The sequence below is a fragment of the Salminus brasiliensis genome, chromosome 22 (assembly GCF_030463535.1).
Source record: "Salminus brasiliensis chromosome 22, fSalBra1.hap2, whole genome shotgun sequence".
Classification (NCBI taxonomy): Eukaryota; Metazoa; Chordata; class Actinopteri; order Characiformes; family Bryconidae; genus Salminus; species Salminus brasiliensis.
In genome coordinates, this window is record NC_132899.1 from 16,275,666 (window position 1) to 16,291,984 (window position 16,319).

At 42.4% G+C, this 16,319-nt stretch overlaps 1 protein-coding gene across 2 annotated transcripts in view; it reads left to right on the top strand.

Annotated features, from left to right (window-relative positions):
• bahcc1b (BAH domain and coiled-coil containing 1b) overlaps positions 1-16,319 on the top strand; it is a 99,417-nt gene that overhangs the window by 36,366 nt on the left and 46,732 nt on the right. Inside the window, exon 2 of one of the 2 annotated variants that reach the window (XM_072666689.1) lies at positions 10,297-10,473. In XM_072666689.1, coding sequence (XP_072522790.1) covers positions 10,297-10,473 — 177 coding nt within the window. Of the gene's footprint in view, positions 1-10,296; positions 10,474-13,657; positions 13,716-16,319 lie in introns of those variants that run through there. The other variant, XM_072666690.1, reaches the window with a different exon arrangement.

A 16,319-nucleotide genomic window follows, 5' to 3' on the forward strand; every position in this document is an offset into this window, starting at 1 on the left:
TAGTGTTGATCATTGTGACTTCCACAAAAGATGGTAAATGATAGACCCATGGAAAGTGTGGGGGTATATCATAAAATAATGTAATACACTGTTTTGAATGTTTTCCATTTTTTCCCAAATATAATATATATATATATAATTATATATTATTTTTCTGTGAACATTTACCAGTGTTCCCAGTCATACCATATGAACACTTGAGAATTTCCCCACTGTGAGACTAATAAAGGATTATCTTTATTATATATATATATATATATATATATATATATATATATATATGAGAGAGAGAGAGAGAGAGAGAGAGAGAGCTGCCTTTAGTATTGGATGAAATGGCCCAGAGTATAAACGTTTACTTTTAATGCTTTGGATGGGCGCTGAGAAGACTGTTGATCTCCAGTTCTTTTCAGTTCTGGTGCACTTTTACCATCCAACAAATGATCTTAGGCCACTCCCAACCGCAGTGCCAGAGGCTTCTGTGTTAGAACACAACAGAGCTACTGACTGGACTTGAACTATTGTCCTTTGCCATTTCCCTCTCTTCTTTTGTCTTTTCTCTTTTCTCCTGCTGCTCTTTGCTCTTTCTTACTCTTACTAATTTCAATTGTCTTTCTCTGTGGAACATCAGGACCTCTCAGATTATCTCTCTTTGTCTTTCATCATATTATCCCACATGGGGATTCGAGGAGGAGTTATTTAGTGCACTTTTACAAGTCTCCCAAGACTTGATTCTCTGGAGAGTGTGCAGCCCTGATTGATTGTGTGATGTACGCTCACTTACATACTCACAAAAGAGATCCAGAAAATGTCCAGTAATAATGGGAAGCATAGCATAAAGGTCAAGCATCCCTCCCCTTGCTGTTATACACCATTTACTCAAAAAGTATTACATCATCACTGATATCGTGGAGCAGCAATGGCAAAGATTACACAGTTCTCAAATGTTCATCCACAAAAAACCCCCCAAAAAACAGTCACACGCTGGAGGCTGAAGTTTGTGATCTGTTCTCAGTACTCTTGTTAATCTCATATTTGTCTGGAAGGTCGTGAATGTAGAACGTTTATTTTGGCATTATGTCCAATGGTATTTCTGGAGAGTGTGTGGAGCTACACATGCTATTTCAATTTCAAGTTAATCCTTTTTCTTTTTGCCGTTTTCTGTGTTGACAGAACGAAATGATTAATGACTAATGCCACTTTTACTTTGGATTACCCTAAATAGCCTTGCATGTTGGTTTAGAGTCATACACGGAGGTGATTTGGCAAAAAAGGAAAAAAAATATGGTGGCTGTGCGGTGGGATCCAAAATGTGTCTTTTTCACTGAGTCACGAAGTGGAGACACAAAACAAACAGCAAGTGAGAGAAGTCAGTGCTGTGTTTCCTTAAACTGATCTCTCTTCTCCCACAAATGCTATTTATTATGGCTGTGGTGAGGAATAATATTGGGGTTTTCTGCTTTTGGAGTAGCACGTGTTTTGGGGGTTGGAACACTGCTGTTATGTAAAAGCATAAAAACCAGCTGTGTAAACAAACTATCTATCAATCTCTCTGTCCTTGTATCTGTCTATGTACATGTGCATATGTGTGTACATCTATCTCTCATCTATATGCTGTATCTTTCTGCCTACCTCTGTACCAACCTACCTATCAACCAACCTACTTCCCTTCTCATCTACCTAACTACCCACCTACCAACCTCTATTTTCCTTTTTTACCTACGCACCTACCTTTTTAAGAACCTACCTGCCTATCTACTCATTTACCTACATACTTACCAACCATCTATCCTCTACTAACCTACCCGTCTACCTTGCCTGCCTACTTACTCATTGACCTACTTACCTACCTATCCACCAACCGATCTACCCACACTATCTTATTCAGTTACCTACCTATGCACTTCACCTTCCTACCTACCTGCCTATATACCAACCTATCCATCACCTACTAACCTACCCATCTACCTTGCCTGCCTACCTTACCTGCCACTTACTCACCTATCAATCTGCCTACCTTTCCTACCTACTGACCTATCTATCCACCTACTTATCCATCTACCTTGCCTGCCTACATGCCTTCCTAGCTATCAATCAATCCATCCATTTTTTCCTCATTGAACACACACCTGCAACTATAGCTCTCTTAAGAGTTCCATACTCATCTCTTATCTGTGCTGTATGGTGTGATATGTTCCTGATCTCACATTCCTGTTTGTAGTTGTTTTAGACTGACTGGCTGAACAAACCTACCATCATTGAACTGTGTGTACACACTCAATCCTACAAATTTTTCTCTGTGCAGACTGTTCCTCAGCAGTGGGGTCTCGGAGCGATCGTATTGTCTCAGTGTGGAGTTGAGTACTCAGTACTGGCAGACATAAACACACTCTGAAAAAGAGAGAGAGAGAGAGAGAGAAAGAGAGAGAGAGAGCACTGTGCTCATGTACACATATGAAGTCATTACAGGCCAAAGCCGCACCACATGCTGATGGAGAGCACTTAATTTCAGCCTCAGTTAGGTTAGACTTAAACCCACCGAGGTGGACACGAACCAGATCAGCCGGCATAGCCCACTGACAGCTGCCCTCTCCTTTACTGTCTCCTCTACACGAACACCCACACATTCATTCACCATACATGAGTCAAGTTGTGCCGAAACACGGCATTGCGGGATTCTCCTTTGATGACACTGCTGAACTGCCATTACACATGCACGTCTGTGTGCAAGTGTGTGTGTGTGTGTGTGTGTGTGTGTGTGTGTGTGTGTGTGTGTGTGTGTGTGTGGCACAAGCACTCGGGGGTTCCCCACTCCAGGATTCCTTCTTTTAATTCCTTAATTGGATTAATGTCGCTTTGAGCCAGGGATGGCAGCGATTAGTATGCACATGACCCGATTTCCTTAAGCAGCGGCGGCGTGAGATTCACTCTGCTCTGCTGTGCTCGCTGTGTAAATAATCACACTCTCCAGAGAGACGGCAGCACAGCCTCAGCACGGCCCGGCCCAGGACACGGCATCCTGCAAATACACTCTTGAAAATACAGCTTCCTTAAAAGGTCTTGGCTTGTTCCTACAATTCTGCGAAAATCCTTTAATCTGTATAGACCCACACAGCTTTCATTAGTTTTTTTTTTTTTTTTTTTAAATGTTTGTCGCTTCTGTTTTTGAGACAGTACTGGGACTGATCAACTGTATATCAGTCAGAATAGACTGATTTTCGAAGCATGTGATTGAAAAATGGGCTGTGTTCTTTCCACCGATCAATGAATGAATGAGACCTAAACTGTGACGTAAGATACAGAATACACATTTTGCCATATGACACATAAAAATGAACAAGGGGGGGTGGTGAGTTCAGCCATTTTTAATGCAGGAAAAAAATCTGATATCATTTGCACCACAACCCTCCATGGTCAGGAGTCTGAGAATTGGAAGGCCTTTCGATTGAAGTTAAATTAAAGGGAAGACAGAAGGAAAAAATGTGAGTTAGAAGAACACGTGACTACACTAAGTTGAGTTTAAACAGGTTTTTGTGAAAATTAATATTTCTTGCTTCTTAGCACCCTCTACAGTTGGGGAGTGTAATTGACTCCTTATGGAAAGCTGTACACACGCATTTGTGGACAAGCTGAAAGATACAGAGCCATCTTTCAAAGTGAAAGAAGTATGTGGACAGATATGACTTGAGTTACGCAGTGTTACGCAGTTCTTGTGAGAGTTGCCCTGCCCACTCCTACCAAAGTTACATAGTGCAGTTAGCAGCGTCCCAAGCCCAGACTGGCAATGATAGAGAAGCTATTCTCCCTATAACAAGGCAATGGAGCATCAACATGATTCTGAAGCTGTTATTTTAGGGTAAAATGCTATGTCCTGTTGCTTTAACGAAAAAACACAGCGTAATCAGTTACATCTTATACTGTTTTACACTGCATAAGCAAGTCGATTTAAGATTGACTGGTCCGCCCCAAGCAGCAACAACCCACTGTTGCTGTAACTGCGCTGTTTTGCCTGTTTCACTGTGGTGCTGCAGTAGGGCATCCTCAGGTTTTACATCGCTGTCCCCCACACCCGTCACTCACTTGAGTTGGCAACTGCTTCTCTCCATTTGCGGGGAAAAACCTCTAGACCTCCTGCTACATCTCTCTCCCTTCTTTTTTCAGCCCCCGTCACACCGTTCCAGCATCGAGCGTTTAATTTCTGCAGGTGGGTTTATTAGAGGTGGAGGAGGACGCTGGGAAACGGGAGTGGGACAGGCCCAGGCAATCATTTCAGGCATCACAGCTGACGCTCAGCCCACCGGCACGCTGGAGACGGAAAAATAAGAGAGAGAGAGAGGAAAAAAAAGTCAATAAAGCAAAGCAAACAAAAGGAAACGTTTCATTAAAGGGGACTTGGCGGAGGGCTGTAGAGAGAGAGAGGGGAGAGCTCGGTGTGTGTGCTACTGAAGAGCTGTGCTGGGGAGCAGCGAGGTTGGCAGGCGCTGAGCTGCTCGCTGGCTGCCAGACGGCAGAGCCACACACACACACACACACTCACAGAGGGATGAGGGGGACACACAGACGACGCTTCTGCTGCTGCTGCTTTACACACTTACTGCAGAGTATCATCTTACTCTCTTTTCTATTTTCATTCACTAAATCCAGACACTTACAGTGCCTCACTCCAGTTTTCATCTCTGTGTGCAGAGCTCCTAATGTAGCATTTTGCTACAAGTTCTACAGAACTGAAAAGCATGCAGTCCGCTACACATGTCAGATTTCAGTTTTCATTACAGGTGAACAGGTGAAATATACTGTATATGCAAGCACAATTCTGTTGAATAAAAATACACTAAAGCTAGACACTACACGAGATATTCCTGGTGGGTTCTCTAAGGGTAAATTTGAGTAAATTTCTTGCCGACTGTATTTATAAAATTATGAACATTCAAAGTTTGCCAATTTTGAACAGCATTTATCACCTGCATAAGTGTTTTCATAGACTGTTAAATTAAAAGTAATATGTTACTAGCAACATCTTTTAATGAAAATATAGGCTACTCTTTAAAATAAAGACTTTTTGGAGTGACTCCTCAGAAGAACCTCTGAGAACCTTTCAACAGCTGAAACATGTATTTTCTTGTAGAAGAGTAGAAGTCTGGGGAACCTTTTGAAAGATTGAAGAACCTGTGTATAATATAAAGGCATATCAGAGCCTGGAACCATTGGAGAACTTTTATTTTTAAGACTTTAGAGGTGAGGGATATTGAGCGTTTTGAAAGTTCCTGTTCGGATGGCGGGACTCCACCCGTGCTGTAGGCTGAGGCAGGACTTCAGTATTGCTGGAGGATTGCTAGCCTGTCATTTTGGGCTGCTGTGGGCTGTAGTGGAGCCTGTGGTGGAGGTGCTGGGCTTGTGAGTAGTGGAGATGAGAGCAGTGAGCAGCTGTAGAGACAAACCCCCCTCTATACTGATCCCCATCCAGCTGTGTGGTTTCTGTCATAGTCCTTTAGGTTTACTTTTGGACTGCAGGCTTATCCCAGATCAGCGTTATGAGCAGCACTCTGCCCGCAGAGCGGTGGCTTACCACTGCCACGGTGGGAGGGAGTGCATGAGTGCGTGTGTGTGAGGAGACGAGGTGTCCCGTCAGCTTTGATCCCCAGAGAGTCTGCGCCAGCCCTGTCTCCAACGGCCAGCCTCTCCTCAAACCTGCAATTACACTGCTTTTCCTTTTCTCTTCCCCTCTTCTTTTTCCTTCCCCAGCTGCCACTGTTTCCAGTTGGAGGCTTTCGGTGGTGGCCTTGCACACTGTTTATCTTGCGAGAGCAGTCATTTGGTAATTTCACACCTCTAAGCATCTCCCGTAACCTCCTCTTCCTCCTCACCCCTCTTTAATGAACTTTTATCGGTTTCGGAAATTAAAAACTCTTTCAGCCTCACCTCACCTCAGTTCGAGGCAGCTTCTAGTGGCAGGAGACGGGGCAGATACACAGCACCCTGTAAAAAAAATGCCGTTGGAACTTTGAAGAGGAAATAGCTTGACTGAATTCATTAAACAAAATAACAAATAATAAGAATGAAAAAAAAACAACGATGGAAGTTTTCTTACTCCACGAAATACCAAATCATTTTTATTGCATAGACTCCAGCCATTAAAACTTCAAGTTTATTTACCCTAAAATGTAAGAATGTAAACTGGAAGTCTATGAATATACACTGTAAATCATCTAACTGTATGTATAAATGTACTGTAAACCCTGTAACTATGTAGAAATATACATATACATTACAGGGTTTACAGTATTTGCTTGTTTACAGTATATCCTGTAAACCCTGTAACTATAAATGCAAAAATATAATGTACTGTAAATGTGTACGTACACTATCCTGCAACTAAATATACAAATTCTGTAAACCCTGTAACAATATGGATAGAGATACAGTGCATCTTGTAACAAAATGTAAAGATGCTGTAAATTCTTTAACTGTCATTTTAAATATACTGTAAATCTTGAAATCTTAGTATAGAAACACTGTAAATCCTGTGTCTCTGCATATATACATGTTGTACATTTAAGCTCTGTAAGTACTGTAACTAAGTAAACAGATACTATAAATCTCATACATATAATTTATGCAATTCACATGAGAACCTTCTCTCTCTCTCTCCTGTCTCGTTCGCTGCCTCCCCTGGCTACAAGTTTCTCTAGGTTTAAGCAGCTGATTTAATTATTCCATACACTGCACTACACCGTGCGTAAATCATTTATAATGAACACTATATTGCTAAATTAGATTAGATTTTGAGCTTAATAAAGCACAAACATTTGCACAGCATCTGGAGCATTTGCATAAATGTTAATTTGACTTATTTAAGCATTAGCATTTGTGGTTTATTTCATTGTTGGAAAGAAATAAAACTCTAAAACAAAGTCATTTTTTAAGGTTTGTTCACACTCCATTTCTCTCCCCAGCTTATTATGCCTTTTTCATTCTTCACCCCTCCTTCCATTACCCCTGGAGAGTATCCATTTGATCCACCTGTCCTTCTTGTTTGTACAGCATATGAGTGTGTTCGGAATATGAATGTGTGTATGTGTGTGTTCAGCATATAAATGTATATGTGTGCGTCCATGCTGTGTGTGGGGTGTGTATTTGTGTGAGAGCGTGAGTCATGTCTTTGTGTGTGTTTAAAAAAATACAGTATTATTATAGTGTGTGAGTGTGCAGCGTTAAATACAGTCTGAGTGTGTGTGTGTGTGTGTGTACGTTATGTGATTTACCCAGTCTGGAAGTGGATTTTACATGCATGTACAGTGAATCAGCGTGTGTGTGTGTGAGAGAGAGAGTTGTGTGTACTGTAAGTGTGTGGTAGTAAAAAGTGTTAATATTGGATGTCTGTTGGCTGGGTAATTCTGCCCTTACCAAGGGCAGGTGGGCAGGTGTTGCATTTGACCGTTGGAGTGTTAATCTGCCCTCCTCGCCAAGGGGCCATCACCCACGGGACCCCCACAGTGCAGGAGAGGAAAGAAGCCACTCCATCTCTCCTTTTATCCCTCATTATCTTTCTCTGTCTCTCTGCTTTCTTCTTCCTCTCCTGTCGTCTGTTTCCACTGTCAACTGTTCTTACCTTTGTCCTTCTCTGTGTTCTGAGTTCCCCTCTTCTTCCTCCTTTGTTTACCCCTCCTCCTTGCTGACTGGTTTGTGATTGGTGCCTGACAAAGCAGAATTTCTCAGTTATCTAGATGACAGTTAGCTGAATTAGTTAGTATTAACTAGAATATTAAGAACTTTCTGGTCTTTTATTTTAAAGGGGTTTCCCAGCTCTTAGAAAAGGACATGAAACTGGCTGACTCGTAACGCATTTAAAATAGAAGTCAGCCGTCAGTCGGTCGTTGTCAGTGGTGTGTGTTTTTTAATTTTGCAAAGGAATACCCCTCCAAGACAAGCTAGAGACCAGTAAGTGAAACTTGTGCTTAGCGTAGAAGCCTTCCATTGCATTTCATTGACGTCCCATTAAAGGATGATATTAAACATTTAAGCTGCAGCGATGACGATATAGTCCTAGAGTAGAGGGAGCATATTTTTGTTTTGAAAAAAGAAGACACTAAGGACACACAGGTGTGCACATTAACTGTGTTAATAAGTGTTAATATATAAACATTACATTTTTATCAAGACTAATAAATTGCTTTACTAGCCTTAAAAATCTTTTATTCACTTTAGTCCTTTTAGGGGTGTGTCTATCAGGTTATAACTGTGTGTGTGTGTGTGTGTGTGTGTGTGTGTGTGTGTGTGTGTGTGTGTGTGTGTGTGTGATTGATTTGATCATTGATGTGAATACTGCTTTGAAACTCAGAACTTCTGGACCTTTTAGAAGATTTGCTCCATTGTGTTCTACCAAAACGAAACTACAGGATTGCGGGACTTAAAGAGACGTGTAAAGGCGGGACGGTGGGACTTAAAGAGACGTGTAAAGCTGTAAACGTGTGGCGACTGTATAAACAAATGTGAAATCAATGTGAAATTTCAGACGTTTTACACAGTTTAAAAAGTCCCGACTGTCTAAAAGCAGGACACATCCAGGGAAGAGAGGGCAGCTGCTTTAGAACTTGCACATTGGCTTCTTTTGTAAGTGTGTCCGATTACGTTAGCAGCTTTTCTGTCATTTTATTATTATATATAAGTATAAAGAACTGTGTTGAAATCATTTAATGCAGCATTTGACTACACAACACAGATCACAGAGAGTGGAGCACAGTCCTGCTTCCCTCTCTCCCCATATGCAAATCTGATATGAGGCCATATATATATATGTGCGTATACTGTATGATAAAGAATTGGACATACATTTACAAAATATTTGTACATATATATTGTATAAAGATATGCATGTAAATCATCATACATATTTGAATTGGTGTGGTAAATATATACATGCACAAATATGTAGTAAACATATAAGTAGATGTCAGTGATGGTTTGTGTATGGTTTGTAATATATGTATGAAACATACATTTATTACATTTATTACAATTATATTGACCGTTCCATTGAAAGTTCTTCTGTAGAGTGTTTGTATGACAGTTTTGTGTCATATATAGTTAAATAACACAAATACCCATATATGATTGTTTGATTGATAGATATAGATATATATACAATATTCTTTGTCATATATTTGAAATCAGTATATTTGATTATATTTTTATCAGATTTCCACATGGGTCTGTCTCTGTGCTAAAGGCTGTCTTAGCAGATATCATTTGAAGGTGCAAGGTGCTCTCTATTGGTGCTTGTTTGTTTACTTTAAGGAGTGTGTTACACACCATTTATATGCCATTTCTACTTCTGTGTTGGTGTATGTATGTGTGTGTGTGTGTGTGTGTGTGTGTGTGTGTGTGTGTGTGTGTGTGTGTGTGTAGGGGGATGTCCTCACTCGCGTCTGAGCTGCTACGGCAGAACGATCACAGGGGCTTAATCATGGGAACTGCGTTCAGAGCAGTGTGTGCGTTGAGACTCTCATACACTCCCGCTCCCTTTCTCCTTTCTCTATTTCACACTCTCTCTCTCTCCCTTTCTCCCTGTCTTACACACTCTCCCTTCCTTTCCTCATTTCTCACTTTCTCACTTCTCTTTCTTGTCTCTTGCTCTTTTTATCTCTCTGGTGGGTGCTCCCTTTTCCCTCCTTCTTGATCTCTCATCTCCCACTCTTCCTCTTCCTCCTCATTCTCTGTTTCTCAGACTGTTTTTTTGTTGAGAGAGGGTCTGATAATCAGGTTGCCGACACAGAAGATGGAATTTCGATTTTAGAGGGGGAAAAATTGACTTACTTAAAAAAAAGGCTCAAGTGTAATTTAGAAGGTTGAGGAGCTTGCATGATTTCTTACATTTGCGTGTAAATGAACGTGTGAAAGGATCCCGGATGAGGTTATTTGGCGTTCCTTTTATTTTATGCTGTGTTTGAAGGTTCGACCTAAGAGCAACTCTCTAGGTGTGCTTTTTTTCTCTGACTGCATAAGTGCTTCATTCCTGATGACTCTTGTCTTCGGAATTGGATACAGCTCTTGATTTGGCATAAGCAGTGATCTTTTCAGTGAGCTGGATCCTTTAATCGCCCCTAGAAATGTGTCTTCTCTTATTGGACCCGTTTGAAACTGAACAGTCCTGCTCTGTGAAATCCCCGCTTTGTTGTGCTGCATGAGTCAGAAAGTGTAAACCGTGAGATCTGTCCTGGCCTCGGTTGTTGTGCTGTTCTAGTCCAGTGTGATGGTCCTTCTCCTCAGCGTCTGATCTGTCTCGCTGTCTCTGTCCTGCAGGCACTGGATTGATGGGAAACTCCTCAGCCTCCTTCATGGGTACTTTCCTGGCAAGCAGTCTGGGTTCGCCCCCCTCTCACCCCGCCGGACCCCCCTCGTCCCCCTCCTCCCCACCATATCGCAACGGGCCGCACTCCAGCGCCCCCTCGCAGCTCTGGTTTCCACACCCACATGAAGGTAAGATGCACCTGAACATACACTGGGATTGGATTGGATGAGTGTCTTTTTGACCAGAGAAGATCTGCTGCTAGTGCTAACAGTAGTATCCAGACAAGTCCCAACACAGGAATGCTGATGGGACAGTGTCTCTCTCTCTCTCTCTCTCTCTCTCTCTCTCTTACTGTTTCTGTTTTTCTCTCTCTTTCTCTCTCTGACTCTTCCTTTTGTCATCTCTCTCTCTCTCTCTCTCTCTCTCTCTCTCTCTCTCTCGCTATATAGCTTGCTTTCCTCTCTCGTCTTTCTCATTAGCGTCCTTGCACTCTTTTGCTCTTGTTCTCTTTTTCTAAGACTTATACTCTCTCTCTCTCTCTCTCTCTCTTACTGTTTCTGTTTTTCTCTCTCTTTCTCTCCCTGACTCTTCCTTTTGTCATCTTTCTCTCTCTCTCTCTCTCTCTCTCTCTCTCTCTCTCTCTCTCTGTCTCTCTCTCTCTGTCTCTCTCTCTCTCTCTTTCTCCTCTCACATTTTCCTTGTTTGCGTGTACCCAGTGGCATGGTTTGCTGTTTAGCTTGTGCGCAGTAGTTGTGTCAGCATTGCAAGAATGTAATGTGTACACACACACACACACATACACACTTCTTTGTAAGTCTTATTGCAGTCTTGTATAAACAGTGCTTCTTGCCCAGGCCCAGCGTGGCAGTGTTTGGGATGAGCTGTGGTTAAGTCTCTCTAACAGCTGCCTTTCTGCCTAATCCTGATCTCAGATGTGTAATACAGAAATCCCCTCTGTCCTAACCTCTCCTGTAGCCATATACCCAGAGTATATATCTGTGAATGAACATCACAAGTGTGTTTAGAACGCTCTCTGCAAGGCTAGTGCACTGATCTGTAGTTCTAAATGCAGTGTGTTTTGTACTCATTTGTCTGTGCATGTTTGTATTGGTACTGTTTCCTAAGCACATCTTGTATATCCGAATGGAATCACTTACCAGATCAGAATTGTGCACAAAGGAAGAAATAGGAATCCAGGGCTTCTAAAAACTAATGTGGACAAACACTGTTTTATTATAGCTTATTAAACAATTAGGTTTTGGTGTGCAGTGTACAGTGTACCAATCAGCCATAACATTAATACCACCTGCCTAATATTGAGTAGGCCCGCCTTGTGCCGCCACAATAGATCTGACCATTCGAGGCATGGACTCCACAAGACCTCTGAAGGTGTCCTGTGGTATTTGGCACAAAGATATTCGCATCAGATCCTTTATGTGCTATAAGATGTGAGTTGTTCTTTCCTTGGAGAACTTTTGGTAAGACCGAACACTGCATTCTAGAAAACCTTCACAAGACCAGCCTGATGTTTTGTAGATCTGTTCTGATCCAGTCTTGTAGCTATCACAGTTAGGTTCTTGTCTAAGTGTCTCAGATTTTTTACGCTGGCCCATTTGTCCTGCTTTTAACACATCACCTTCAAGGACTGACTGTTCACTTGCTGCCTAATATATCCACCCCTGGGCAGATGCCCCTGTAGATGAAGATAATCAATAGTGGTGCTAATGTTATAGCTGAATTTAATGGTTTAAACTGGTGTGATTCATTCTAGAAAATACATTTTAATACATTGTAAAGAACAACTGCCAGATTCAAACGATGTAAAAAAAAAAAGTGAAAAACTACAAAAATAAAGACACAAGGTTTTTGCAGGACTGTGATGTTATAAAAACTCATGTAGCTCCGCTGGTTGTTAAATTTTAAACACTGTTAAGAAATTCTTCAAAATCATTTTTAAATGTTGTCTTAAAAACAGTCTGTATATCTTACAATGCTAATTTTGTGGAATTTTTGAATAATCAGTGAAAGTCTCCTTAAACATTCTTCTCCGGTGTAATTTTGGACAGTTTGTCTTGGCCTAGTCATCATGAAATCTTCACACAGTGTAAAAGCTGTAGTTTTCAGTATTTTAACTAACAAATAAAGAACAAATATTACAAGACTAAGCTTCTAGATAAACGTCTTCATACAGTGTGTTTAATACAGACATATCCTAATGGGACAGTTCACTGTGTGACACCTGTCTGATACTGCAGTGTAATGTGTTTTGTGAATGTTTGAACATATTACCCTAGCTATGTGTATAATATACATATACTGTATGCATGTGTGCACATATGGGTGCAGGTCTTTGTAGTCTGATCAAAGTAAAGTGGTTAATAATCTATAGTTTTACAGTCTACTGTATACAGCACTGAGTATAAAACAGAAGCTGAGACTGTAACAGAATGTACATGCATATACATTCTATATGGTCTGTGTGTTTGGGTGTGAGTGAGCGAGTGGGGGACTGTGTGTGTGTGTGTGTGTGTGTCTGTGTGTCTGTGTGTACGGTACAGTATGGGTTAAGTGCTCTGTATCTCCGGAGCTTTTGGCAGCTGGCAGGGTGGAACAGTAATTGTTGTTGGCAGGCTGCACAGTGGGGCTTTGCTGCTGGCACCCAGAGCTACTGTAACTCAATGACTGAACAAATCTGTGTGTGTGTGCGAGTGTGAGTGTGCACACGAAAGAGAGAGATAGAGAGAGAGAGAGAGAGAGAGAGAGAGAGAGAGAGAGAGAGAGAGGAATGAATGAGTAGGAGAGCGAGCAAGATAGTGATGAAGGGTTGTGTTACAGTAGGGTGTGAGATAGAGAGACAGCGAGGGTGAAGGAAGAAGAGAAAGAGACCCAGAAAAAGAGAGAGAGAGAGAGAGAGAGAGAGAGAGAGAGCGTGAGAGTGAGGGCGCGAGAGTGAGATAGAGATATAGAGAGATGCAGTGGTGGTCTCTTTGTGCATCTGGCTTGGCGCAGCGCTCTCCTGCAGCTACAAAACTAATCAATAATAACACCACACGAACAATAATAACAACAATAATGATAATAATGGTAATTGCCATAATAATAATAATAATGATAATAGAATGTGTCTGTAATGATGTAGATGGCCCTATTATGTTGATAGAGGTCATTACTGGAATCAGGCTTTAATTGCATTTAGCCCCTTGGAGCAGTTGATTGGATGGCTCCGTTTTCCCCCAGTAACACTTCATGTCTCCCCACTCCTGGTCCACCACATACTACCCCCCCTCGCCTCCACCTCCCCCTCCCTGGTCCATTTGCATAAAGAGCATGTCATCAAAATGAGCCACACAATTACCCAGCTCGGCTCACCCCCAGAGACCACTGCGTTTCCACTGACAGCACAGAGGCCCACCTGACCCGCAAGGACATGGTTTGTGTGTGTGTGTGTCTGTGTGTGTTTTGAGGGAGGGGGGGGAGGGGCAGAAAGGGCACGTAGGAGAGCTACAGGGCAAAGGGAGGGAAGGCAAATAGAGAGAGAGTGATTTTAATTCTGATTTGAATTTGATTCGATGCATGCGGACCCCTGTGGAGTCTGGGACAGATGGAGCTGCTTTAGAGCGTTATTGTGTTTAAACATGGATGTGTGTGTGGGTGTGTGTGCATGTGTGTGTTTGTGTGTCTGTGTGAGCATGTAGGTGGTTTATGTGCCTCTGTCTGGCATTTTTATTGTTTGATATAAGCTCGGCCGGCGTCACAGCTTCTCGTGTGCGCACGTGTGTTTGTGTTGTTTGCTGAGATGTATTTACTGTACAGGCTCAGTGTAACATGAGCACTAACAGATTTCTGGAGGTTTTGAAGGGGCTTCCCCAGTCTGGCCCTAGGGTCTCATGGCCCTTACGGTTAAAGCCACCTCTAACGGCCTACTTCCTACCTAGACAACCAGCAGTGACACGCTGGCGTTGAGTGTATGTTTGGTTCTCTCTCTCTCTGTGTGTGTGTGTGTGTGTGTGTGTGTGTGTGTACGTTTTTTTTTTATAGGGGAAAAGCGTTGGGGTTGCTCACATCACCACTGTGAGGAGCCGGCTTCCGGAGGTGTCTGTACACATGTGTACATGTTAGTGTGTGTGTGTGTGTGTGTGTGTGTGTGTGTGTGTGTGTGTGGGCAGGGGCGGTTTCCCCTTTCTCTTGGCCCCTCGGCTCCTCTTTTGGCTGTGAACCGTTTGTGGTGGGGCAGGTGGTCTCTCCGATCACTTTATCTCTCCCGGTCAGGTGTATGTGTGTGTGGGGGGGAGAGAGAACATGATGTGTGCCTCTGCATCATCTCCTAAAAACAGGCCAACTGTGGGCGCCTACATTCCAGCCTAACCAAAATGATACAACTGCATCCAATGGCGGTGTGTGTGTGTGTGTGTGTGTGTTTCACACTCTCTGTATATGAGCTCATCCCACGCTGTACATGTGTGAGAAAGAAAGAGAGTGTATATTCACATTATTAGTCTTTTTTATGTGCGTGTGCCTGTGTATGTGTATGTGTATGTGTATGTGTGTGTATGTGTATGTGTGTGTGTGTGTGTGTGTGTGTGTGTGTGTGTGTGTATGTTCGAGTTAAAAGTGAACAGGACACCTGTTTTCCCATCTGGGTAAACTCTCTGATGAGAGGACATTCACTTTTTTTCACACACAGACACTCTCTCTCTCTCACACACACACACACACACAGGGAAAACAAATATTGTAGGAGGGTGAATTGCTGAAATGCTCGCATTGTGTGTTTATCATGCCATCAGTGTAAAACGCTCTGAGACTGAATGGAGTTCTGAATAGAAGAGGACAGTCAGCGTGAAAGAACCCAATAGTGGTGTTTGAGCACGAGACACTGGCGGAGAACGAGAGAGAGAGAGAGAGAGAGAGAGAGAGGAGCAGGGAGGGGAGCAGGGAGGGGGAGAGAGAGCGCGCTGGCTCGGAGCAGCAGAGAGGGGATCACCTTTGATGTCCCAGCTGGTGGAGGAAGCAACACTCGTGTGTTTTTGGAAAGAGAAAGAGCGCGCGAGAGAGAGAGAGCGAGCATGCGCACGCAGGAGAGAGAGTATTCAGTAATAGATGTGAGTGTAATAGTGTACTAATCACTCGAATTCAGGTATTCTCACTCAGATGTTCATATTCTTTTACAAACACGAACACGCACCATCTTTCTCTCTCTCGCACACACACACGTGCACACACACACACACACACACTGTCCAAATGATTGTTTTTAGGGATTGAAGCCTGGAAGCCCCAATCGGCACGCTGCCAGTTGGCCTAGCTCCAGCATCTGGCAGTCAGCCAACACTGATGTGCTACCCTGCTCTCTCTCTTTCTCTCTCTCTTGTTTGTATCTTTAGCTCTCTCTCTCTCTTATTCTGTCTCTAACAGACTCTAACTCGCTCATGTTTTTTCTCTCTCACTTGTCTCTCTCTTTCATTCTCTTTTTTTGCTCTTTCACTCTCATGTGTTCTGTTCTCTTTGATCTGTCTTCACCCCGTCTCCAAGCCCTCTCTCACTATCTATCTATCTATCTATCTATCTATCTATCTATCTATCTATCTATCTATCTATCTATCTGTCTGTCTGTCTATCTATCTATCTATCTATCTATCTATCTATCTATCTATCTATCTATCTGTCTGTCTGTCTATCTATCTATCTATCTATCTATCTGTCTATCTATCTATCTATCTATCTATCTGTCTGTCTATCTATCTATCTATCTATCTGTCTATCTATCTGTCTATCTATCTATCTATCTATCTATCTATCTATCTATCTGTCTGTCTGTCTGTCTGTCTGTCTGTCTGTCTGTCTGTCTGTCTATCTATCTATCTATCTATCTATCTATCTATCTATCTATCTGTCTGTCTGTCTGTCTGTCTGTCTGTCTGTCTGTCTGTCTGTCTGTCTGTCTGTCTATCTATCTATCTATCTATCTATCTGTCTGTCTGTCTCTTCTGCCCCGTTTGCCTAATTCTTTTGCTGTCCTTTTCTGCATTTTCTG